Source organism: Dama dama, chromosome 23 (genome assembly GCF_033118175.1).
Source record: "Dama dama isolate Ldn47 chromosome 23, ASM3311817v1, whole genome shotgun sequence".
Classification (NCBI taxonomy): domain Eukaryota; kingdom Metazoa; phylum Chordata; class Mammalia; order Artiodactyla; family Cervidae; genus Dama; species Dama dama.
In genome coordinates this window covers 61,672,877-61,697,383 of record NC_083703.1, presented here as the reverse complement: position 1 = coordinate 61,697,383, position 24,507 = coordinate 61,672,877, and the positions used below count along the sequence as shown (strand labels likewise).

General features: G+C 44.2%; 1 protein-coding gene across 2 annotated transcripts in view; it reads right to left on the bottom strand.

Annotated features, from left to right (window-relative positions):
* Nucleotides 1-12,316: 12,316 nt before the first annotated feature.
* Nucleotides 12,317-24,507, bottom strand: part of HCK (HCK proto-oncogene, Src family tyrosine kinase) — a 43,165-nt gene continuing 30,974 nt past the window's right edge. For both annotated transcript variants that reach the window (XM_061127035.1, XM_061127036.1), the window contains exons 10-13: nucleotides 24,346-24,422; nucleotides 19,368-19,521; nucleotides 17,329-17,460; nucleotides 12,317-14,328 (exon numbers count right to left, since the gene is read on the bottom strand). In XM_061127035.1, the coding sequence (XP_060983018.1) occupies nucleotides 14,126-14,328; nucleotides 17,329-17,460; nucleotides 19,368-19,521; nucleotides 24,346-24,422 (566 nt within the window). In that variant the 3' untranslated portion in view covers nucleotides 12,317-14,125. The remainder of the gene's footprint in view (nucleotides 14,329-17,328; nucleotides 17,461-19,367; nucleotides 19,522-24,345; nucleotides 24,423-24,507) is intronic.

Sequence of the window (24,507 nt, the reverse complement as noted above, 5' to 3'; positions counted from 1 at the left end):
TCATCGGTAGCCTGGTCTGGGCAGTTAGGTCGCTGATTAGGTGAAAAGACAGGGTGGTGTAACTACGGAAGCCATGTTAACTCCTGGCAGAGCCCACTCCTTCCCTGGCTGACACTGCATTGTGGGTAATAGCGGTGTGCGTAAAGGTGCTTGTTCTGTGGGCTCCATCTTTACTATTGGCAGGGAGATCCGTTGCCAGGGTTACCGGAGCCCCTTGATTTGGTTGAGTGGGATCCGTACCAGGGCTCCATTAGCAGAATGATTTGTAATTAATTATTTGCTTGGTTATCCAATATTCTCTCCAATAGACTCTAATCCCTATGTGGGTACAATCCTTTTTTTTTTTTTTTAACCTTGCTTTGCCTCATTCTTATCTGTGAAATGGGGAGGAGACTATTTTAACACCTTCTTTATAGGTTTATGATGAGAATCCAATTAACTAATGTTACATAATATTATTAAATAAATGTCATTATACTCTTATGTCTACTCCTTCAGTCGTATGATAGGTGCCCAATACACTACTTACTAAATGGAGGAAGAAAACGCAGCGTCTTTAGTTGGGGGAGGAGACAGCTTTAAATGTGGACTTCACGTTGTGCTGGTTACCTAAGAGTGTGACTCCAGGCAAGTCACTCCACCTTCCTAAGCCCCAGTTTCCGGTAACTAGAAAAGGGGACTCAAGAAGTTGTGGTGTTAAAATTGGGAGAGATCTGAAAGTTCAGTTGGTCCATGTATCACTGTGAAGTGGGTACAGTACCAGTGCTATCTGAAACTGTTAGGGAAAGTTGTGAAAGATTAATAATGGTTAATATCACGTATTGAACATTTGTGTGCTGCAGCATTTAGCATCATGCTAAAACTACTCATAAGGCTCTCTTGTCTAGTCCTACCTCTTGGCAGGGGGCGGTTGAACTCTGATGCCCACCTAGGAGCAGGGCTATGGTTGATTGCCAGGCAAAGAAGATTGCCAACAGATCTTTCCATCTTTTCATGAGCATACTATTTCTCCCACCAGGAGGTTGACACTATTTCTGCTCCTTTTGAATCTGGTTGGTCACATCACTTGCTTTAACCAACAGAATGTGATACAAATGACTCTGCCGGTTCTGGGTCTAAGCCTCAAGAGACTTGGCAGTTTCTGCCTCCATCATTTTGGGTCTAAAGACGTCTGGCGACCAGGCTTGATAGCCACATGGAAAGGGATGGAGACCCGGCCAACATCTCCAAGTACTCTAGAAATTCCAGCTGATTACCAGGCGTATGGATGGAGTCATCATGGACATGCTAACCCTAGCTGAACTGCCGACTGAATGCAGCTAAATGCATAACCTTATCTGACATCATACGGAATAACAACAACAAAAAAACTGCCCAGCTGAGCCCAGTTGTTTTAGGTTTTGGAGTGGTTTCTCATGCAGCAATAGGCAATTAAAACACAGACCTATTAACTCTTGTGACTCATACAACCATCCTGAAGAGGAGCACAACAGATAAATCCCCAAGGGAGAAGAAACTTGAGCGAGCAGGAGGAGCATTTACCTGGAGTTTCATAGCTAGTAAGCCACAGGTTCTAAACTTGCAACCAGTTCTGGAGCTTGAATCCTGGGTGTTTCTTATCATTTCTGGAGCCAAAAGAGGGTTGAATGATAAGGAACGAAGCTCCATGAACGATATATTATTCCTTGGTTATTTCCATTTTCCCCTTCATATCTTCTGTTTTTCCCAAAAGGCTTTCATGACCCAGTCTTCTTTAGAAACATACATACATCAGAATCTTGGGGCAAGACTGCCTGGGTTTAGGTTCCATTTCCATCACCCATTGGCTCCATGGTAGGGGCAAATTTCTTTTTTCCCTTAACATTTTTTTAAAAATTGTGGTAAAATACACATTGCTTCCCTGGTATCTTGGTGGTAAAGAATCTGCCTACCAGTGTAGGAGATACGGGTTCTATCCCTGGGTCAGGAAGATCCCCTGGAGAAGGAAATGGCCACCCACTCCAGTTTTCTTGCCCGGGAAATCCCATAGACAGAGGAGCCTGGCAGGTTACAGTCTATGGGGTTGGAAAGACATGACTTAGCAACTAAACAACAGCAACAAAATATGTATTACATAAAATTTACCATTTTAACCACCTGTAAGTGCAATTCATTGATGTCAAATGCATTCACCCTCTGTGCAGTCACCACCACCTCTGGAAACTTTTTATCACCCTAGACTGAACTCTGTGCCCATTAAAGTGAAAGTCACTCAGTTGTGTCCAACTCTGCGACCCCATGGACTATACAGTCCATGGAATTCTCCAGGCCAGAATACTCGTGTGGGTAACCGTTCCCTTCTCCAGGGGATCTTCCCAACCCAGGGATCTGACTGGGGTCTCCTGCATTGCAGGTGGATTCTTTACCAGCTGAGGTACAGGGAAGCCCAGACAAAGATATAACCAGTTGCAAAGTGAAAGTCACTCAGTCCTGTCTGACTCTTGGCGACCCCATTGACTATACAGTCCATGGAATTCTCCAGGCCAGAATACCGAAGTGGGTCAGTTCAGTTCAGTTGCTCAGTTATGTCCAACTCTTTGCAACCCCATGGACTGCAGCATGCCAGGCTTCCCTGTCCATCACCAACTCCCGGAGCTTGCTCGAACTCATGTCCATGGAGTCGGTGATGCCATCTAGCCATCTCATCCTCTGTTGTCCCCTTCTCCTCCTGCCTTCAATCTTTCCCAGCATCAGGGTCTTTTCCGGTGAGTCAGTTCTTCACATCAGGTGGCCAAAGTTTTGGAGTTTCAGCTTCAGCATCAGTCCTTCCAATGACTATTCAGGACTGATTTCCTTTAGGATTGACTGGTTTGATTTTGCAGTCCAAGGGACTCTCAAGAGTCATCTCCAACACCACAGTTCAAAAGCATCAATTCTTCAGTGCTCAGCTTTCTTTATAGTCCAACTCTCACATCTGTACATGACTACTGGAAAAACCATCACTTTGACCTTTGTTGACAAAGTAATGTCTCTACTTTTTAATACGCTTGTCTAGGTTGGTCATAGCTTTTCTTCCAAGGAGCAAGTGTCTTAATTTCATGGCTGAAGTTACCATCTGCAGTGATTTTGGAGCCCCCCAAAATAAAGTCTCTCACTGTTTCCATTGTTTCCCCATTTATTTGCCATGAAGTGATGGGACCAGATGCCAGGATCTTAGTTTTCTGAATGTTGAGCTTTAAGCCAGCTTTTTCACTCTCCTCTGTCAGTTTCATCAGGAGGCTCTTTAGCTCTTCTTCACCTCCTGCCATAAGGGCAGTGTCATCTGTGTATCTGAGGTTCTTGATATTTCTCCCTGCAATCTTGATTCCAGCTTGTGCTTCATCCAGCCCGGCATTTCACATGATGCGAAACTTTCAAAAAATTAATGCTAGGAAGCATTAGTACAAACAATGTTAGTGGGGGTGATGGGATTCCCGCTGAGCTATTTCAAATCCTAAAAGATGATGCTGTGAAAGTGCTACACTCAATATGCCAGCAAATTTGGAAAACTCAGCAGTGGCCTCAGGACTGGAAAAGGTCAGTTTTCATTCCAATCCCAAAGAAAGGCAATGCCAAAGACTGTTCAAACTACCACACAATTGCACTCATTTCACACACTAGCAAAGTAATGCTCAGAATCCTTCAAGCTAGGCTTTAACAATATGTGAATGAAGAACTTACAGATGTACAAGCTCGATTTAGAAAAGGCAGAGAAACCGGAAATCAAATTGCCAATATTAGTTGGATCACAGAAAAATCAAAGGAATTCCAAAAAAAAAAAAACCATCTACTTCTGCTTCATTGATTACATGAAAGCCTTTGACTGTGAGGATCACAACAAACTGTGGAAATTTCTTAAAGAGATGGAAATACCAGACCATCTTACCTGTCTCCTGAGAAACCTGTTATGTAGGACAAGAAGCAACAGTTAGAACCAGACATGGAAAAATGGACTGGTTCAAAATTGGGAAAGGAGTATGTTAAGGCTGTATATTGTTACCTTGCTTATTCAACTTATGTGCAGAGGACACAATGCAAAATGCCCACTGGATGAGGCACAGGCTGGAGTCAAGATTGCAGAAAGAAATATCAACAACCTCAGATATGCAGATATGACTCTAATGGCAGAAAGTGAAGAGGAACTAAAGAGCCTCTTGATTAGGGTGAAAGAGGAGAGTGAAAAAGCTAGCTTAAAACTCAGCATTTAGAAAACTAAGATCATGGCATCCGGTCTCATCACTTCATGGCATATAGATGTGGAAAAAGTGGAAACTGACAGATTTTATTTTCTTGGGCTCCAGAATCACTGCAGACAGTGACTGTAGTCATGAAATTAAAAGATACTTGCTCCTTGGAAGAAAAGCTGTGACAAACCTAGACAGCATATTAAAAAGCAGAGACATCACTTTGCCAACAAAAGTCCATATAGTCAAAGCTATGGTCTCTCCAGTAGTCACATATGAATGTGTGAGTTGGACCATAAAGAAGGCTGAGCACCAAAAAACTGATGCTTTCAAATTGTAGTGCTAGAGAAGACTTGTGAGAGTCCTTCGGACAGCAAGGAAATCAAACCAGTCAATCTATTGGTAAAATGAGTTACGAGATCAATCCAGAGTCAAAATGGGAGAGAACCACATGAAGGCAAGAATTCAAGGAGGCATGATTCATTGGCGGTCATTTTGTCACAATCTGTGACACCATCGTTGCCTAGGCCACCTTCCCCTCTCTCACCTGGACACTCGGAATGGCTTCCTACCTGGTTTTCCTACAGCCTTTCTTGTCATCTCCATTTAACCATCAAAGTCATCTTTTAAAAAGAAAGAATCAACTGTGTTTCTCCCCTGTTTAAAACTTTACCCAGTTAACATCTCAAGCCCTCACCATGACCTGCAATGGCCTGCAAAATCAGGCCTTGACTCCCACACTGTCCCCTTCATTCAGAAGTCTCCAGCCACACAGACCTCCCAGGAAACTTGCCAAGCTCATGTCTACCTCAGGGCCTTTGTACTTACAGGCCTCTCTCTCTGGAATACTCTTCACATTTTGTGTGATTAGCTGCTTCTCATGATTAGGTCTCAGCTCAACTGTCACCACAGAGAGTTGTTACCTGCCACACACACACACACACACACACACATATACAGAGGGTTGCGTTGGCAGTGGGGAGAGATACTTTGGTTATTTCTTATTGTCTTTCTTCCAGTAAGAAAGACTACACTGGGTCTGTGGTGTACCCAACTGTGTCTGTATTAAGTATGTGCTCAAAAACATACTGGTTGAATGCTTGCATTATGATTTCATCGCAGGCCTCACTATATCAGTTGGGAACAGCTGTGGCTGTAAGGAAGACCCCCCAAAACAATAGCAGCTTAACAAAATAGATACTACTTTTCTGTCTTAGTTTGGTTTCTTCCAGAAGCTGACTCTGACACAAGGATTCAAGCAAGAGTAACTTTAAAAAATTTATTTATTTTAATTGGAGGCTAATGACTTTACAATGTTGTGGTGGTTTTTGCCGTACATTGACATGAATCAGCCACTGGTGTACATGTGTCCCCCTGTCCCGAACCCCTCTCCCTCCTCCCTCCCCATCCTATCCGTCTTGGTTGTCCCAGTGCACCAGCTTTGAGTGCCCTGTTTTATGCAGAGAACTTGGACTGGTCATCTGTTTCACATATGGTAATATACATGTTTCAATGCTATTCTCTCAAATCATCCCATCCTCACCTTCTCCCACAGAGTCCAAAAGTCTGTTCTTTATATCTGTGTCTCTTTTGCTGTCTAAACAACAGCAGTTTATTTTTTTTTAATTTATTTATTTTAATTGGAGGCTAATTACTTTACAATATTGTAGTGGTTTTGCTATACATTGACGTGAATCAGCCATGGGTGTACATGTGTTCCCCATCCTGAAACCCCCTCCCACCTCCCTCCCCATCCCATCCCTCTGGGTCATCCCAGTGCACCAGCCCTGAGCACCCTGTCTCATGCATCGAACCTGGACTGGCGATCTGTTTCACATATGATAATAGACATGTTTCAATGCTATTCTCTCAAATCATCCCACCCTCACCTTCTCCCACAGAGTCCAAAAGACTGTTCCATACATCTGTGTCTCTTTTGCTGTCTCGCATATAGGGTTATTGTTACCATCTTTCTAAATTCCATATATATGCATTAGTATACTGTATTGGTGTTTTTCTTTCTGACTTACTTCTCTCTGTATAATAGGCTCCAGTTTCATCTACCTCATTAGAACTGATTCAAATGTATTATTTTTAATGGCTGAGTAATATTCCATTGTGTATATGTACCACAGCTTTCTTATCCATTCATCTGCCAGTGGACATCTAGGTTGCTTCCATGTCCTGGCTATTATAAACAGTGCTGTGGTGAACATTGGGGTACACATGTCTCTTTCAATTCTGGTTTCTTTGGTATATATGCCCAGCAGTGGGATTGCTGGGTCATATGGCAGTTCTATTTCCAATTTTTTAAGGAATCTCCACACTGTTCTCCATAGTGGCTGTACTAGTTTGCATTCCCACAAACAGTGTAAGAGGGTTCCCTTTTCTCCACACCCTCTCTAGCATTTATTGTTTGTAGACTTTTGGATAGCAGCCATTCTGACCGGCATGAGATGGTACCTCATTGTGGTTTTGATTTGCATTTCTCTGATCATGAGTGATGTTGAGCATCTTTTCATGTGTTTGTTAGCCATCTGTATGTCTACTTTGGAGAAATGTCTGCTTAGTTCTTTGGCCTATTTTTTGATTGAGTCGTTTATTTTTCTGGAATTGAGATGCAGGAGTTTAAGCAAGAGTAGTTTAAAGGGAGTAATTTAAAATAATTAAAAGGAGGGAAAGGTATGCCAGAGGGCAGTCATGTGGAGGAGTCAGCTCCTGTTTGCAAGAGCTGATTGTTAAATTCTCAGGAATTTTGTGAGCCAGTTGTTGAACATGGGCATTATTGAAAATTAAATTAATTTAAAATTAAATAAATGGTATTAAAAACAAAAGTATGAATCATTCAAAGGGCTTCCCAGGTGGCTCAGTGGTAAAGAATCCTCCTGCCAATGCAGGAGACACGAGAGATAAAAGTTTGATCTCTGGGTCAGGCAGATCCTCTGGAGTAGGAAATGTCAATCCATTCCAGTAGTCTTGCCTGGAGAATCCAATGGACAGAGGAGCCTGGCGGACTACAGTCCATGGAGTCACTAATAGTCAGGTACAACTGAGTGACTGAGCACACACACCCCCACACATACACATGAAACATTCAAAACTCATCATTTCCTAATAATTTCACTATTCCCTAAGCTCCTGATTTTATTTACATCTATTTTATGTTTACAACAGAATACTTCTAATTCATGTCCTACTCCATACCTCTTCCCAGCCCTGTGTTCAGTGGCTTTGGATTGTAGCAGAGCCAGTTTATGCATTAACACAGTAGGTACAGTGCCCAAGGCCCACCATACTTTTAGGGGCCATGAAAATGTTTAAAAGAAATAATTTCTTCTAAAATCAGAAGGTAAAAATAAACATTGGGGTTGAAGTGAAAGTTTTCATATATAATATTAGCACTCCGTTTTTTAAAACCAGAGCTTATTTATTTTTTTATTGGCATGCTGCACAGCTTGGCCCCAGCAGGGAGAGCACTGAGTTCTAACCACTGGACCACCAGGAAATTCCGAGTATATTCATTTTTACATCAGTGCAGCTGTTGACTGCAATTTGTATTTATAAATGAAAGTATTTATATCGATATTTATAAAATATATGTTTTATGGAGGAAGAGTCCTACAAAGACAAGATCGCCTAAAGCCCATGAAAGTGACAATGCAGTTCTGGATGGTAGCCTGAAATTGGCCATGGCGGGGATATTTACACCACAGAAATGAGCAAATGCTACAAATCAGGGCTTGAATTTTTGCTTTGTTAGCAAACGTTTTCTGTAAAGGGCTAGATGATAAATATTTAAGGCTTTACAGACCATGTGACTGTGTTACAACTATTCAACTGGGCCTTGTAGCATAAAAACTACTACAGACAATAAATAGTGAGCTGTGTTCCAATAAAATCTAGTTTGCCAAACCCCAGCTTATACTTAAGTGTCAATAATGCAGATTAAACTTTAACAGCTATGTGTTTGTAGCTGTTAAACATTGTGGTCAGCACAAAAATGTGACACATTTTATTCAGCAAAGAAGTTGCTCATCCATGTCTCTGCGAACAGCACATTTCATTGCTTTTTATGGCTGAGCAATATTCCATTGTGCCACATCTTTATCCATGCCTCTGCTGATGGACATTTACATTGCTTCCTTGTCCTGTCTATTGTAAATAGTGCTGTTGTGAAGATTGGGGTACATGTATCCTAGAATAACAGTTTTCTAACTAGTTGATCCTCTGTGGTGACCTAAATGGATATAAAATAAAAAAAAAGAGGGAATACATATGTATGCATGGCTGATTCACTTTGCTATACAGTAAAAAAAATAACACAACATTGTAAAGGAACTGTACTCCAACCAAAAAGAAAAAGAAGTTGCTCGTATCATTGACTAGCAAGTGAAGTTCTGACATATGAATGCCTTCATTATTTCATGTTCATCTGATTCATGAATATACATGACATTGTCAGCCCACTTTCATTGGAATGAATACTTGGAACTATACTTAAAGAGCATATGTCGTCAAGCAAGTTACCATTGTGACTAACAAGCTTAATCTTGTGGGGAAACTCTGGGAAACAATACAAAACACACACCTCAGAGTTATCCTACCCAGAGGGTGAGGGAACAGGTCATTAGTTTCAGACTGATCCCACAGGGTGTTAATTCCTTGGTACTTTTGGCCTTCTGGGAACACTGGAAGCTGAAGCTTTTTGCAGTTTTAGAAAAAGAGTTCTCAGGCACAGTGATCCAGATAACAACAGCTAGAAGTTCAGTCCACTGTAAGGATACCAACAGTGCATGTCACACCCTCCAAGGTGAAAAGTCTAGGGAAGACTGTCTTAGCTAATATGGTGGCTATGCCTAAAATATCTTCAGGGATTCAGGCTTCACCCAGCTTTGCCATCACTAGAATTAATTCATTTTCATCAGAGTCCATGGTGGCAGCTAGAGCGCCAGCCTTCACATGTACATTCTAGGCAGAAAGAGGAAGAGATGAAAAATAAGAGGTGAAGAGCCCACGTTAGTTGTCTTTTAAGAAAGGATTTTGGAAGATGCTACACCGCTCTTCCACTTACAACCCATTGATAATAACTTAATCACACTACCTTACTTTGCTGCAAGAGTAGGAAATGTAATCTTCATTCTAGGGAATTGTGTCCCTGAGAAAATTCTATTTCTCTAGCAGTAGGGGGAACATGGATAAGATATGGGGACAACCAACAGTCATTGCCAACCTCAGAAAGGGAAAGCATGCAAATAGAATGAAAACTGAAAGAGCCTTATAGTAGAACCTATTGTGATGAGGACAGATCCATGACAAAATTGAGGGCCCAGGTAGGGGAATGAGGAGAGGCAATTTTACAAATCACAAGGGGAAACAAGTGCTTTTTCTATATTTAAACTCAAAGCTACAACTAGAGAAAATATAAGTGAGTTAATAATGTCTTAGAAAGGGCATCTTACCTATGCCTTCTTTGACATCTTCCGGTGAGGAGCGCATGCAGTTTTCCTACAAAATTGGTGTCCCAGAATCTATCCTCATATTTAATTAATAGAATTTCATTTTAGAGAAGTTTTATGTTTACAGAAAACTGAGTATAGAGTTCATGTATACTCCCTCATCCAGCCCTCCCACCCCGTATCCCCTGTTATTAACATGTTGCCTCAGTGGGGTACATATGTTACCTTTGAAGACCCAATAGTGATACATTATTATTAACCAAAGTCAATAGTTTACATGAGGTTTCACTCTTTGTGCCATACTTTCTATGAGTTTTGAAGTGTTTATCTGTTCTGTTCAGTTCAGTCACTCAGTCGTGTCCGACTCCCTGTGATCCCATGAACCGCAGCATGCCAGGCCTCCCTGTCCATCACCAACTCCCGGAGTTTACCCAAACTCATGTCCATTGAGTCAGTGATGCCATCCAACCATCTCATCCTCATCCCTTCTCCTCCTGCCCTCAATCTTTCCCAACATCAGGGTCTTTTGAAATGAGTCAGCCCTTCGCATCAAGTGGCCAAAGTATTGGAATTTCAGCTTCAGCATCAGTCCTTCCAATGAACACCCAGGACTGATCTCCTTTAGGATGGACTGGTTGGATCTCCTTGCAGTCTAAGGGACTCTCAAGAGTCTTCTCCAACACCACAGTTCAAAAGCATCAATTCTTCAGCGCTCAGCTTTCTTTATAGTCCAACTCTCACATCCATACATGACTACTGGAAAACCATAGCCTTGACTAGACGGACCTTTGTTGACAAAGTAATGTCTCTGCTTTTTAATATGCTGTCTAGGTTGGTCATAACTTTCCTTCCAAGGAGTAAGCATCTTTTAATATCATGGCTGCAATCACCATCTGCAGTGATTTTGGAGCCCCCCAAAATAAAATCAACCACTGTTTCCACTGTTTCCCCATCTATTTGCCATGAAGTGATGGGATTGGATGCCATGATCTTAGTTTTCTGAATGTTGAGCTTTAAGTCAAACTTTTCAGTCTCCCCTTTCACTTTCATCAAGAATTTACAGTGATATATATTCACCATTAAGAGTATCATACAGAATAGTTTCTTTCACTGTCCTAAAATCCACTATGTTCCACCTCCTCATCCCTCCCTTGTTCCCCACCAAACCCCTGACCTCTTTACTGTCTCTATAGTTTTACCATTTCTACAATGTCACATTGTTGGAATACAGTATGTAGTCTTTTTAGATCAACTTCTTTCATTTAGCAGTATGCATTTAAGTTTCTACCATGTCTTGATAGCTCATTTCTTTTCATCACTGAGCAATAGTCCATTATATGGATGGAAGAATGGAACCTATTAAAGGATATTTTGGTGGCTGCCAAGTTTTGGCAATTATAAATAAAGCTGCTACAGACCTCTGCAGATTTTTGTTTGGACATAAGTTTGCAACTCATTTGGGTAAGTACCAAGGAGTGCAGTTGCTGGATTGTATGGTAAGACTATACTTGTTTTGTAAGAAACAGACAAATGTCATCTAAAGTGGCTGTACTCTTTTGCATTCCCACCAGCAATGAGTCAGAGTTCCCGTGCTCCACAGCCTTGCCAGTGTTTGGTGGTGTCAGTATTCTGGATTTTAACCATTCTGATAGGAGTGTAGTGGTATTGCATTCAGTTATTTTCATTTGCATTTCTCTAATGACATATGATGTTGAGCATCTTTCATATGCTTATTTTCCATCTGCTTATCTTCTTCTTGAGGTGCCTGTTTAGGTCTTTTGCCCACTTTTTAAATTGGGTTGTTTGTTTCCTTATTGTTGAATTTTTAAAGAATTCTTTGTATATTTTGGCCATCAGTCCTTTATCAAATACATGTTTTGCAAATATTTTCTCCCAGACTGGAGCTTTTCGTTTTCTTTAAATGTTTTAGAGCAGAGTTTTAATTTTAATAAATTCCAATTTATCAGTTTTTTTCTTTCATGGAGAATACTTTTGGTGCTGTGCCTGCCCCTATGTTTTCATCAGTCTTTGCTGTGACCAAAGGGAAATCAGAGTGTAGGCTAGTGGGGTTCAGAGGGCAGTGTAAATGGAAAGAGCAGGTGGGCAGGAATTGATCCCTTGATCGTGTACATTTAGATTTTGCCTTTTGAGATCATGTCTCAGTCATATATTTCTATAATAAGGCCACATAACAAAACAACCCCAGACCTCAAAGGCTTATAATAACAAGCGTTTCTTTCTCTCTCACATGTCCACAGGACAGCTGGGTTTCAGTTGATCAAGGCTGTGCTCAGCTGGGTTTAAATCCAAGCTGCAGGTTGGGTCCAGATCTTTTCCACATGTTGCTCATCTTCATTGGACTTCGTTCATTTCAGGTCAAAAGGCTGGACGGCAAGCCTCGCCACACAAGCACATTTCTAGCCTTTGCTTAATCATATCTGCTAATATCCCATTGGCTAAAACAAGTCCATGGCCAAACTCAACATCAATGCGGCAGGGAGGGACGTAATCTCCTCTTATGGATTATCAAATAGCAATCTAATATGCCACCAAGCATGTTTGCAAATTCCTGTCACAGGACCCTGGGCTCTGCTTTCAGAGACCCAAAGTCACGTTCCCAAACCAGGAAGCAAGAGAGAAATTCAGTTATAAACTACGTAAGTTAAAGCACTTTATTTTCCACTGTTCTTACACACAGTGCCTAAGGTTAGACTTGGTGCTACTCAGGGGTACAGAATCAAGTCGGTATAGGGTTCCATGGGACTCTGGTGGGTGTATCACAAAAGGATATAGATCCTTCAGGACATATAAGAATACAGAAGGGTGTCACTTGCTCCCCATCCCATGGCCCAACTCTTCCTATCGCTCCCTCTACAGCAAGGCTAACCGCTGGGGACTTTCAACTAAGACAACAGGCAGGAAGGCCCCGATGCCTCCTTGTCTTCTCTGCCCCCTTCTTACCTCTCCCCCCACGCCTCCCCTCCTCTGAGAGCTTCCCACTCAGCGTAGCAGATACTTCTCAGGAGCCACGTTTCCACTGTAGGACTGTAGGATTCCATCACAACCGTGATGGCTTGCTGGACCATGGGAAATGCAGGGGCTATTGGCAGCCCCCAGCCCTGGGGGAGATCCAGACTAACCAACTTGCATAAAAACATGGCTTGGCCAGAGAGTCATTGTCCCAGGTCATGTAAAGTCATTCCTGTCATCCTGGCACATGCAGCTCTTTGGAGACAAAAACCCATCCAGTGTGACAGATGAATAGTAGTCCCCCTCCAAAAAAAAAAAAAAAAGATGTCCACCTCCTAATTCCTGGAACTTGTGAAGATGTTATCTGGTGTGGCAAATGGGACTTTACAAATGTGATTAAGGAACTGAAGATGGGAAAATTAGCCTGCATTATCCAGGTGAAAGTGAAAGTCGCTCAGTTGTGTCTGACTCTTTGTGACCCCATGGACTGTATAGTCCATGGAATTCTCCATGCCAGAAAACTGGAGTGGGTAGCCATTCCCTTCTCCAGGGATCGAACCCAGGTCTCCCAAATTGCAGGCGGATTCTTTACCAGCTGAGCCACAAGGGAAGCCCAAGAATACTGACGTGGTTAGCCTATCCCTTCTCCAGCGGATCTTCCCAACCCAGGAATCAAACCGGGGTCTCCTTCATTGCAGGCAGATTTTTTTTTTTTACCAACTGAGCTATCAGCAAAGCTTATCCAGGTGACTCTAGTGTAATTACAGGGGTTCTGACAAGTAACAGAGGGAGGCCTCAGAGTCAGGGTCAGAGAAGGAGATGTGATGATGGAAACAGAATTTGGAGTGATGAGCAGAAGGGAACCAGGAACATGGGTAGCTTCTAGAAGCTGGAAAAGGCAAGGGAATGATTCTCCCCTGGAGCCTCCGGAAAGCACGCAGCCCTGCCAACCCATCTCAGACTCTGATCTCTGTAACTGTAAGATAATATGTTTGTTTTGTTTCAAGTCACCAAGTTTGTGCTAATTTGTTACAGAAGCCATAGGAAAGTAATATAGCCAGCAAGTATTCGGGGGCAGTTAGAAAACTGGGAGCATTGAACCCCACTTCTCTTTGCCAGTCCTTCCCCCTTTGACTTGTCATCCACCAAAGGGCGAATGATCCAAAACTGGCAAGACAAGAAAAGCTAACCTATTAGTAAAACCTTTAGCAGTCAGATCTTTTATTTAAATATTTATTTAATCATTTTTAAAGTTTTCTATCCAAACCGCAGCAGTAACTAGAATCCAGCTATCCCAGGCAATAGAGGTGTCCTGAGAATTGCAGATTGTGGATCGCCAGAGTCAAAAAGAGAGTGTCCAGTCCGACCCACCCACTTGGCAGATGAGGAATTATGGCTGGAGGGAGGGTGGGTGTCTGAGAATAGAAAGGGTGAGCGGGCACCGGGAGCCACCACGCAGGCATGGCCTCAGCGCCTGGCCCCACCTGGCCGCCCCCATCACGGCTGCTGTTGGTACTGGCTCTCGGTGGCCGTGTAGAAGTCATCCAGCACACTCTGGATGTATTCAAAGGTGGGCCGTTCCTCGGGTCGGTTCTTCCAGCAGCGAGTCATGATGTTGTAGAGCTCTTCCGGGCAGTTGTCTGGTCGAGGCATCCGGTACCCACGCTCCAGTGCACGGATCACCTCGGGGTTTGACATCCCTGAGAAGGAGCCACGGAATTAAACGGGGAGGGATTGGGGTCGGCCTGGCAGATAGTCATTGCCTCCCCAACAACCATCCCTCCCCACCTCCTCACGGAGCCGAGCTCCTCCCACGATGCAAGCCAGGCATCCCTTCCCCCACTTCCCCTGCAGTGAGGGCAGGGGCCGGTGCCCAGTTTTGGCCACACCCTTCCTCCTTCCTTTGGACACTGTGACACAGCGTGGTCTGTGGAGCTGCAGCAGCCATCTGACCACATGGGGAAGACAATCACAGAGGAACCAACCCAGAGACCTGAGAGTCATTGAGCAGCTGAACTGACCTGTCTCCAGTGCCAGACTCCTTAGTCTGGGTTGTAACAATATACCTTTTGTTTCCACCACTCAGTCTGTTAATTACTTGCCACCTACAGGGTTCCATACCACCATCCCCCAACTCCCCTGCCTGGTTTTTAATTGGTGAAGCCTCAAGATAAAACAAGTCAGGTAACCGACTCAGTATCACCCTATGAGTGGGAACATTTCTTTGCTCAATTAAAGTTTATGTTAATTATCCTCAAGAACAACCATTTAAACATCTATGATCCCCAATTTTATATTATAAGTCTTTTTTTTTTTTTATCATTTTCTTTTTTTTTTTTATTATAAGTCTTTCTTAAAAAAATTACTTGGCCATGCTGTATGGCATATGGGACCTTAGTTCTCTAGCCAGGGATTGAATCCTTGTCCCCTGTACTGGAAGTGGTAGTCTTAATCACCGGACCACCAGGGAAGTCCTATATTACCAGTCTTGAACTCCAAACGTATTCATATATTCAAGTGCTTCCTTGAACATCTTGGATAAGCCACCTCAAATTTAACAGGGCTAAAAGAGAACTCTTGAATTTTTATTCCTAGACCATCAGGCATCCAGTTGCTCAATCAAAACCAAGAGACTTACCCTTCATTCTTCTCTCTCCCTCATCTTCCACATCAGCAAGTCACAGCCTTTCTTCTTTTAAAACACAGCGCCAGCTCACCAACTTATCAGTTACCACCATCACCACTGTCTGGGCCACAGCTGCAGCGCCCAGCATCTCCCCAGCCCTGATCCACTCTCCACACTAAACCAAAGCGTCACTTGCACGTGGAAATCAGACGATGCCACTTCCCTGCCTATAATGCTCCAGTAGCTTCCTTACACTTAGACTAACACCCACAGTCTTCACCATGACCATGGATCCTGCCTGACTGGGCCCCTGCCAACCCCCGCTTCACGTACCATCTGCTCTCATTTCTTGTCTCCATCTACCTTGCTTGTTTGATATTCTTCAGATACAACTCAGGCCCTAAGAGCTGGCAGTGCCTTCTATCTGGAATCCTTTCCCCAGTCTTCACTCCGCTAACTTTCAGCTCAGATATGACCTGCTCTGACAGTGCTCTGTGTCACAGGAGCCCTAGGTCACTCTGTCTCCTATGGCCCTGCTTCATTTTCTGTTCCCAGTGATTTCCACTGAGAAGTGCATCTATTTAGTGTGTGTGCCTTCAGGCTATAATGTGAGCTCCTGCCAAGCAAGGGCTTTGTCTCCTACCGTACACTCCATGCCGAGCACACAGTAGGAACTTGGTACATACTGATGAGTGACCCGAGTGTCTGCACCTTTTATTTCTAATTTTCAGAACCACTTCTTCAAGGTGGTTGATTTCATATTTTTTACAGATGAAGAACTGGGGTAGAAGTCAAGTGAATTTCTCAAAGTATTGATAGGAACAGGATTAAAGTTCAGGACTATTTACTTATAAAGTCAGAATTCTCTTTATAGCCACCTTGCCTCCTGCCCCAGGGTTCTGGCTACAGATACCCTAGGAAACATCCCAACTGGAAAGGAACAGAGAAGAAGTTTATTTACTGAGTCCCAGGCACTCTACATGTCAGATATATCTTTGTACACCCCACGGTCTACTCAGTGTGAAGTGCTCCCCACAGGCATGGGGATAAATTCATCCATTTGACAAATAGTTACTAGGCACCCACTACACGCCAAGCACAAAGGTAGGCAGTCCAGATGCACCGGTAAGGAATACAGACATGATTTCTGGCCTCACAGAGCCCAGAGTTTGATGGAGAAAATATCAAACAAATATAGTTATCAACAGTGATGAATGCTGTGAATGAAACAGCATAGGGTATTGCAAACGAGAAGCACAGGGAAGTATATAGTACTTTAGATGACTGGGTGGTGAGGTATAGCATGACATGAAGGGAGAGGGAAGAAGTAGGCAGGGGCTGGATCATGACGGACCTGCAGGCCATGGTTAGGAGTTTGGGATTTTTGTCCCAATTATGCTGGGAGGCCTTTAAAAAGTTAGAGATGGAGAAGGGAAAAGTTCTGATCCACAATTTTAGAAAAATCCCTCTGGCCTCAGGGAGAGAATGGCCTGTAGGAGAGAGGGCAGACTGCTTAGGAGGCCACAGTACCAGTGAGATGACAGAGGACGTTGGTCTGGTGTGGGTGGAGGCTGTGGAGTTAGAAGTGGACAGACTTGGGATGCTTTGGAGTCCAGTGGCTAGAACCCTGTGACTCTTTGAACATGGAAAGGGATGAGAGAAGACGAAGGGCCAAGCAGGCTTCCAGATTCCAGGCTTAAGAAACTGGATAGATAATGGTGTTATTAACTGAGAAGCTGGGGGTGAAGGTCAAGAACTCAGTGAGGGTCAACCAACTCAGGCTGGTGGTTGCCAAGGGGAAGGCAGTTGGGGAAAGATGGGGTGGAGCAGATATAAACTTTTATGTAGAGAATGGATAAACAATAAGGTCCTACTTTATAGTACAGAGAACTATCTTCAATATCCTATGATAAACTGTAATGGAAAAGAATTTATATTAATATATGTATATATATATATAACTGAATCACTTTGCTAACAAACAAACAAAAACTTAGTCTGAATGGACACAATGACAAGAGAAGGGAGCCAGGCTGCCCTGGAAGCAGCCCCAAGGTGATGCCCTCTCTCTTACCTGGGTAAGGGATCCGGCCATAGGTGACGATCTCCATCAGCAGGACACCGAAGGACCAGACGTCTGACTTGATGGTGAAGGAGCCAAAGTTGATGGCTTCAGGAGCTGTCCACTTGATGGGGAACTTTGCCCCTGTGGTTTGAACAAAGCAAAGTCAAGGAGAGTCTGGGGAGCAGTCAGAGCTGGGTCTCAGCTAGGGGGAGGGAACAGGACATCAGTACAGCTGCCAACATCTGTCCCCTGCAGGACTGTGACTTTCCTCAATCTGGCCCCCGTGGAAGCAAGGAGCATCCATTCTGAGGACCAGTGGCTAAAGTAGGGAGGAGTGGGCCCAGGTACCTGGGGTGTGGCAAGAGACTTGCCGTCTTTGGGCCACCTCATTGATTCAGCTGATGTCCTGGTGAACTACAACTCCTGAAGAGTGGAGTCCTAGAGGTCACAGGATCTTTGGGGATGGCAGAACTTCAAGGGACTTTGAGTTCAGGTCATACCTGCTATCTCGACCCCCTAACCCCTGTAGGGGAAGGGAAGATTTCAGTTTCCCCCAGTCACTGGGTGTCTCTCCCTCTAGTCCTCCTCTCCTTCTATCTGGTCTGGAGTAGGTTGCGTTAACCTTTAGTGAGTAATTTCTATTGTAATTCCACTGTAGTTGGGAATGCAGTGTAAAGGATACATGTTCTTTGGAATTTGTTGAGACCTGCTTTATCATCTAGTACATAGTCAAGTTTTGAAAATTCTCTATGTGTTTCCTGCTCCCCCATCCCTTCCTCCCTTGGGACTGAGTTTTCTTTATTCCTGCTTATCCTCTCCTAGTTTAGAAATTATACATTCTATTCTCATTCTTTTAGTGGTTGCACTTTTACTGTGTCATACAAACATGAAACAAAATATACAAATCTTTCCTATACAACTAGATGCCTTTTATATATGTATCCCCCCTTGTAATCACCATTCAGATTAAGATATAGAAAATTTCAGCATCTCAGAAGGCTCCCTCCTGCCTCATCTCAGTCAACACCCCTGCAATTCAGGTTAAGTATTATTCTGACCTTTAGCACAATAAATGAGTTTTGCCTGTTTTTTTAAAAAGTTTTATTGAGATGCATGCACAGACCATATAATTCAGCCACTTAAAGCATTCAGTTCAATGGTTTTCTTAATATAGTCACAAAGTTGTGAGTTTTAAAATATTTTCACCCTACCCTTCCCCAGACCATAACAGTCACTACCCATTTCTTTCTAGCTCCCTATTCCAGCCTCGGCTAGAGTTAATCTACTTTCTGTCCCTATAGATTTGCTTGTTCTGGGAATTTTATATAAATGGAATCATACAATACATGGTCTTTGTGTCTGGCTTCTTTCACTGAACATGATGTTTGCAAAGTTTGTCCATGTTTAGGGTATATTAGTACTTCATCCCTTTTTATGGTCAAATAATATTCCACCACATGTCTAGATCTCATTTTGTGTATTTGTTTATCAGTTGATGGACTTTTGGATTACTTCCACTTTTTGGCTGTTAAGAATAATGCTGCTGTCAATCTTCACATACATGTTTGCCTGTTTCTGAATTTTATATAAGTGGAACCATCCAGCATCTACTTTTTTGGTCTGAGTTCCCTTATTTTGATATTATGCCTGTGAGAGTTATCCATTTTCTTTTACATTTGCATGTGTCATTGGTTTGTAACTTCTCATCACTACATAATAACATTCTGTGAATAAACCACAATTTAAATATCATTCTACTCTTTAGGGACATTTAGATTCTTCTCTGTTTTTGTCTATCACACCTAAAGATGCTCTTGCCCTTACCCTTAATTTTAACATGACTTGACTGACCCAATCTACAATTGACCCCATTTACTGGGGGAGACTGGAGGCCAAAACTAAAGATGGAGCCCCTCCAGCTTAATACCACACAGCTGATACTAGGACAGACCTTTGCATTTTTATTAATACCACTTTCACAGGTCCTAACACTCAGTACACACGACCCACCCCAGCCGGCCCCACGGCGCCCTCGACACCACCCCTACCTTCCCGCGCCGTGTATTCGTTGTCCTCGATGACCCGCGCCAGGCCAAAGTCGGCGATCTTGCACACCAGGGACGCAGACACCAAGATGTTGGCGGCCCGAAGGTCTCGGTGGATGTAGTTCCTCCGCTCAATGAAGGCCATGCCTTCTGCGATCTCCACCCAAAACAGAGACACCCTGACCCTCAGATTTGACCCAGCCCAAGGTGGGTCTCACCCAAAAGCAGAAGAGGGCTGTCCAAGTGTGAGAAAGCTGGAAAGCACTTGCGCTGGCCTCCCCCCTTGTTTTGTGGGAGGGTCCTGGTCTCAGATTGGCATTTCTCTGTCTACCTAACCAGGCTGGGGGGATCCTCATAGCCTGGGCCAGTTTGGAGCTTCTCTAGGGTTACAAGACTACCAGAAAACACTTTAAGGAAAAAGCATTATTTCTCCCAGGACCTACACACACACACACACACACACACACACACACACACACCAGGATACTTTGAAGGGCTTTCATCCCCAACCCCCTTGCTGGGAACAACCTAGGCTCACATCACATTTGTTGTATCTCTTATGCCTGCTTCACTTCCAAGCCTGGGTAGGGAAAATTCCTTTATTCATTCAACAAACATCTACTGAGTGTCTTGTGGGCACCAGACATGTTACTTGGACAGGTGGGGAGCCAGGCAAAGCCCCCACATGTGGTGATAAGCACCATAAAGAAGGGGGAAAGCAGGCACTAGGACATGACGTGTAGAGGGCTGTTTTGGATTGGATAGTCAGGAGGTGAAACTTCAGCAAATGCTCTGTCAAATAAGAGCATTCTTGGCAGAAAACATCATGTGCAAAGGCCCGGAGGTAGGAAGGAGCTTAGGTATTCATGGAAGAGGTGGTTGAGCAGAAGTTGCCCAGGAGAAAGTGGGAAGGAGAGAGGAGGTTGTGGGGGAGGCTGCTGATGGGGGAAGAACCTTGTAGGTTAGGAGAGGCGGTTGGGTTGTATTCTGAGCATGAAGGGAAGTGAGAAGTCTTGGAGCAGGAGGGTGACATGGTCTGATGTATAATGTCATCAGGGCTTCTGAGTGCATAATGGACTGCATGGAGGGTTCTTACTCACAATGAGACCTGGGAAGCCCGATGGAAAGATGTGGGATTTTTCTGTAAAGACGTTTTCCTCTTACAAGAGTTTGTGCATTACCCCTCATAAAGAGGTTTATGATTAACCCTCAGAAACTCAGAAAATAGCATTTATAGTTCATAAACTGGTCTTTGACGTCCTTGAGCCAGGTGTTACCACCGTCTCTGGTGTACAGAGGAGGGACACCTTTGTCAGATCACACCCCCAGAATTTGAATTTCCACCCCCAGGGCCTCCATGCTGCCTTTAATCACCCAGAACTCCAACACTTTGGAGGACTGCAGCTGGCTGCAATCTGGTGAGATTATTTGGGGAGGTAGGGTGTCTGGCCAGACTAAACCAAGGTCTGTTCAAGGTCTGAGGCAAGTGATGGTACGCTTGTGGAAAGTGGCCAGCAGGGGGCACCCATGGCCATTGGAACCGAGGTCTGAGTCTCCAGCCTTTTCTAACGAAACCAGGAGACTCTGATTTTGCTTGTCATCGCCCGCCAGGAGTGGGTGAGGCAGTCTTGGCCTCATGGGTGTGGAAAATTTATAAGGAGTTCAGACGAACAGTTAACAACAGCCATAACATTAACTGTGGACGTTGTAGCTTATTCATTAATCATAATATGATATTTAATACTTAAATAGCATTTGCTCTCTGCTTTGGAGTAGGGACTATTGCTTTCAGCACTATTATTTCACAGGTGAGAAAACTGAATCAATCCCAGAGAAGTAACTACTTGGTCCAAGTGGAGACGGGGACTGGAAATCTGACAGCCCTTCTTAGGGCCTGTGTCCATTACCCTACCTGAATTTTTGGCACAGAGCAGGCACTAACGCTGGTAGTTAGCATTTTTCAGTACTCAGGGGCAGATATCATGTTATGGATTTGCACAGGAGCACATGAGTTCAAGGGGGCAAGTGGGACTAACCCCACTTAGAAGACAGCAGATGAGAATGCCTAGGTGACTCCCGGGTTGGGCCAGCTCAACTTGAGCCCCACATCTCTGTGATCTCCAAGCAAACTACTTTACCCCTCTGTGCCTCACTTTTCTTCTCTGTACAATGAGACAATAGAATCTTCTTCTGAGGGTTCGTGTGAGGATTCACACTCTAAATCTACGTCAAGTGTTTAAAACAGAGTCTGGCATATAAGTATTCAACAGTCCCTGTTGAGGAAAAGCAGCCCTTAGAAAGGTTAAGCTATTTGCTCAAAACTACACAGGCAGCCCTGGGCTCAACAGTAAAACTCTATATGATTCCTAAGTCTGTGTGCATACAGTGTTGCTTCTCAAGGGCTTGTCAACTGAACGAATAGTGGATAGGTTGGCTGGGTTCAGAGTTGGCCTATAAATTGGGAGTTGATGAGGTGGTGAGATTTCATGACCACCAGATGGTCTGCCGTGATGTCAGTCATTGGCACATGGGTTTGCTTCTGAGAGAGTACCAGGGAATCACAGAATCAGCTAGAAGGGCCTGTAGGGATATTCCAGCTCAGGGCTCTTCACACTGAATCTAACTGAGGGACAAAAGAAAGGTCACCCCTTCAATCACAGCAGCTCTGTTTTAATCTATTTTAAAGTGATCAGCTGCTCCATAAGATTCATTTGACCAACACAGTTATAGCTAAAAAAAAAAAAAAAAAAAAGGCTTTCAAACTTGAAAAGCACAAAGATGGTCCAGTTCCTTCATTTGACAAATGGAGGGACCAAGAGACCCAGAGTGGGTCTGAGGTTACCCAGCCAGGTGGTGACGGGGCAGTCTCTGCTGGGCCCACCCACCTCTCTAGGACCAGAGGTGAAGACCAGGCCCCAGGCTGGCTCCTTTCTGTCCCTGAGCTCTGAGTCCACCTCCGCTCCTGGATGCACAAGGGCCTGGCACCTCTTTCCCTCCTGTGGTTTTGGTCTTCCCCATTTGTACCATAGGGAGAATTGTTCTTGCCCTGGTCCATGACCCTCCTCCCAGCAAGGTTTCTGCCAGTGTGACAGCTACAGTTTAGCAACAGGCCAGACTCCTGCTTCCCCAGGAGGTAGGGCTTATTGAAGAGAAAATGCCTCTTCTGGATTTCCATATGCCTCTGGTACTGGAAGACTCTGACAGGCAAAGCCTTTTATCATGCCCTTCCCAGGATTTGCATAGTCAAATGAGCTCTGCCTTAGGGTCTCCTGAAGGCCCTGCCCTGGGCCCAGGTGCCCCCTCCCTTGATACCTTCCAGGCTGCAAGCCACGCCCCCTTCATTTTTGCCAGGCTCAGGCGCCAACAGACCAGGTTGAGCTCTGGTTTTGCCCTTTGGACTTTGGCATAGACTGCTTCTTCTGCCTAGAATACCCTTATCTCTCCTCTTCACCTGCCCAACTTCTTTTCAGGCCTCAGCCTAGTGACCGCTTCCTCTAGGAAGCCTTCTCTGATTGCTCCTGGACTGGGAGAAGTGCTCCAGTCGTGGGTTCCCACCGGTACCCATTTCCTCCCCTGTTTTCCCACAGACAGGAGAGAATGGTTGACAGAGGACGGAAGTGAAAAGCACTCAGGCTGGGGGTGAGAAGAGCTCCATAAGTGAAGTGAAAATGAGAAAGAAAATGGAGTTTTAAGAAGTGTTTCTGTGATTTCTGGACATTAATAATTTTGCTGGATACTGCATTCTTTTGACACTGAGCCAGGACTACTTGGGTCGTGGCTCTCTAAGAGATTCAGTTGTTTAATAAATGTAAACCCTAGGGGGATAGCAGTACTTTCCATTTTGTTCACTGCCGTATCCCCCCAAAGTAACACAGTCACGTAGGCAAGCTACTTCACCTCCCTGGGCCTCAGTTGCCTCATCTCCACTTCACTTCCTCTCTAAGCCTTAACTTCCTGTTCTGTAAAACGGGGTGACAATTACCTGCCTGTGGCCAGACTGTCACATCAGTGGTTCCCTGTGAACCACGCCTCCTGGGACTCACGCCTTTCTGCAGTCCTTCCTACACTGACTCTGGGCTAGGTTATGTGACTTGCTTTGACCAACAGGACATTAGCCTGCACAATGTGAATAGGAGCTCGCTCATGATGGCTTAGTCCCTTGGAAGACTCCCTCTTGGAACCTTTCTGCCATGATGTAAAGGAGTTCAGGTTAGGCTATTGAATGAGTGATGTGGAGTCACTGGAGACAGACCTAGAGGATGAGCCACTATCCCAGATATTCTAGCCCCAGGGAAGCTCTCAGCAGAATGCATCCTCAAGAGGGGGCTGGGTTTCACAGCGTGGAGCAGAAAAATCACCCAACCAATCCCAGTCAACCCCACAGAATCATGGGAAATGATACATTGTTGTTTCAAGCTACTAAACTTTGGAGCAGTTGGTTACAAAGGAATAGACAACAAAAATCTCACCCTAGAAGGCTGATGTGAAGACCATATGAGATGGGACTTGTGTGCATGCTTAGTCACTCAGTGGTGTCTTGCAGCCCCCCAGGCTCTTCTGACCATGGGGATTCTCCAGGCAAGAATACTGGAGTGGGTTGCCATGCCCTCCTCCAGGAGATCTTCCCAACTCAGGGATCGAACCCAGGTCTACCTGCTTTGCTGGCGGATTCTTTACCTTCTGAGCCACCAAGGAAACCCAAGAATACTGGAGTGGGTAGCCTATCCCTTCTCCAGGGTATCTTCCTGACCCAGGAATCAAACTGGGGTCTCCTGCATTGTAGGTGGATTCTTTACCAGCTGAGCTACCAGGAAAGCCCCGAGTTAGGTCATAGAAGGCAGAGTTAAAAAGAATACTTTTATCCTGAGCACTCAACATGTGTTAGCTATTAGTTTTGTTATTAGCATAGCATGTAATCAATAAACATGTGTTGAATAAATAATTGACTTCCCCTTCCCTGACTTCCCCATTAGACTCTCACCTGGGCCGAGAAGTCGATGAGTTTGGGCAATGGCTGCCTGCTACCTTCTTCACTTTTCAGGAAGTCCAGCAGGCTGCCTGTGTGGGGGTAGGGGGAACAACATTTACTACTCTCATGACTTTAACAAGTGGTTAACATGGTTCATAGTAATGGATTTAAATA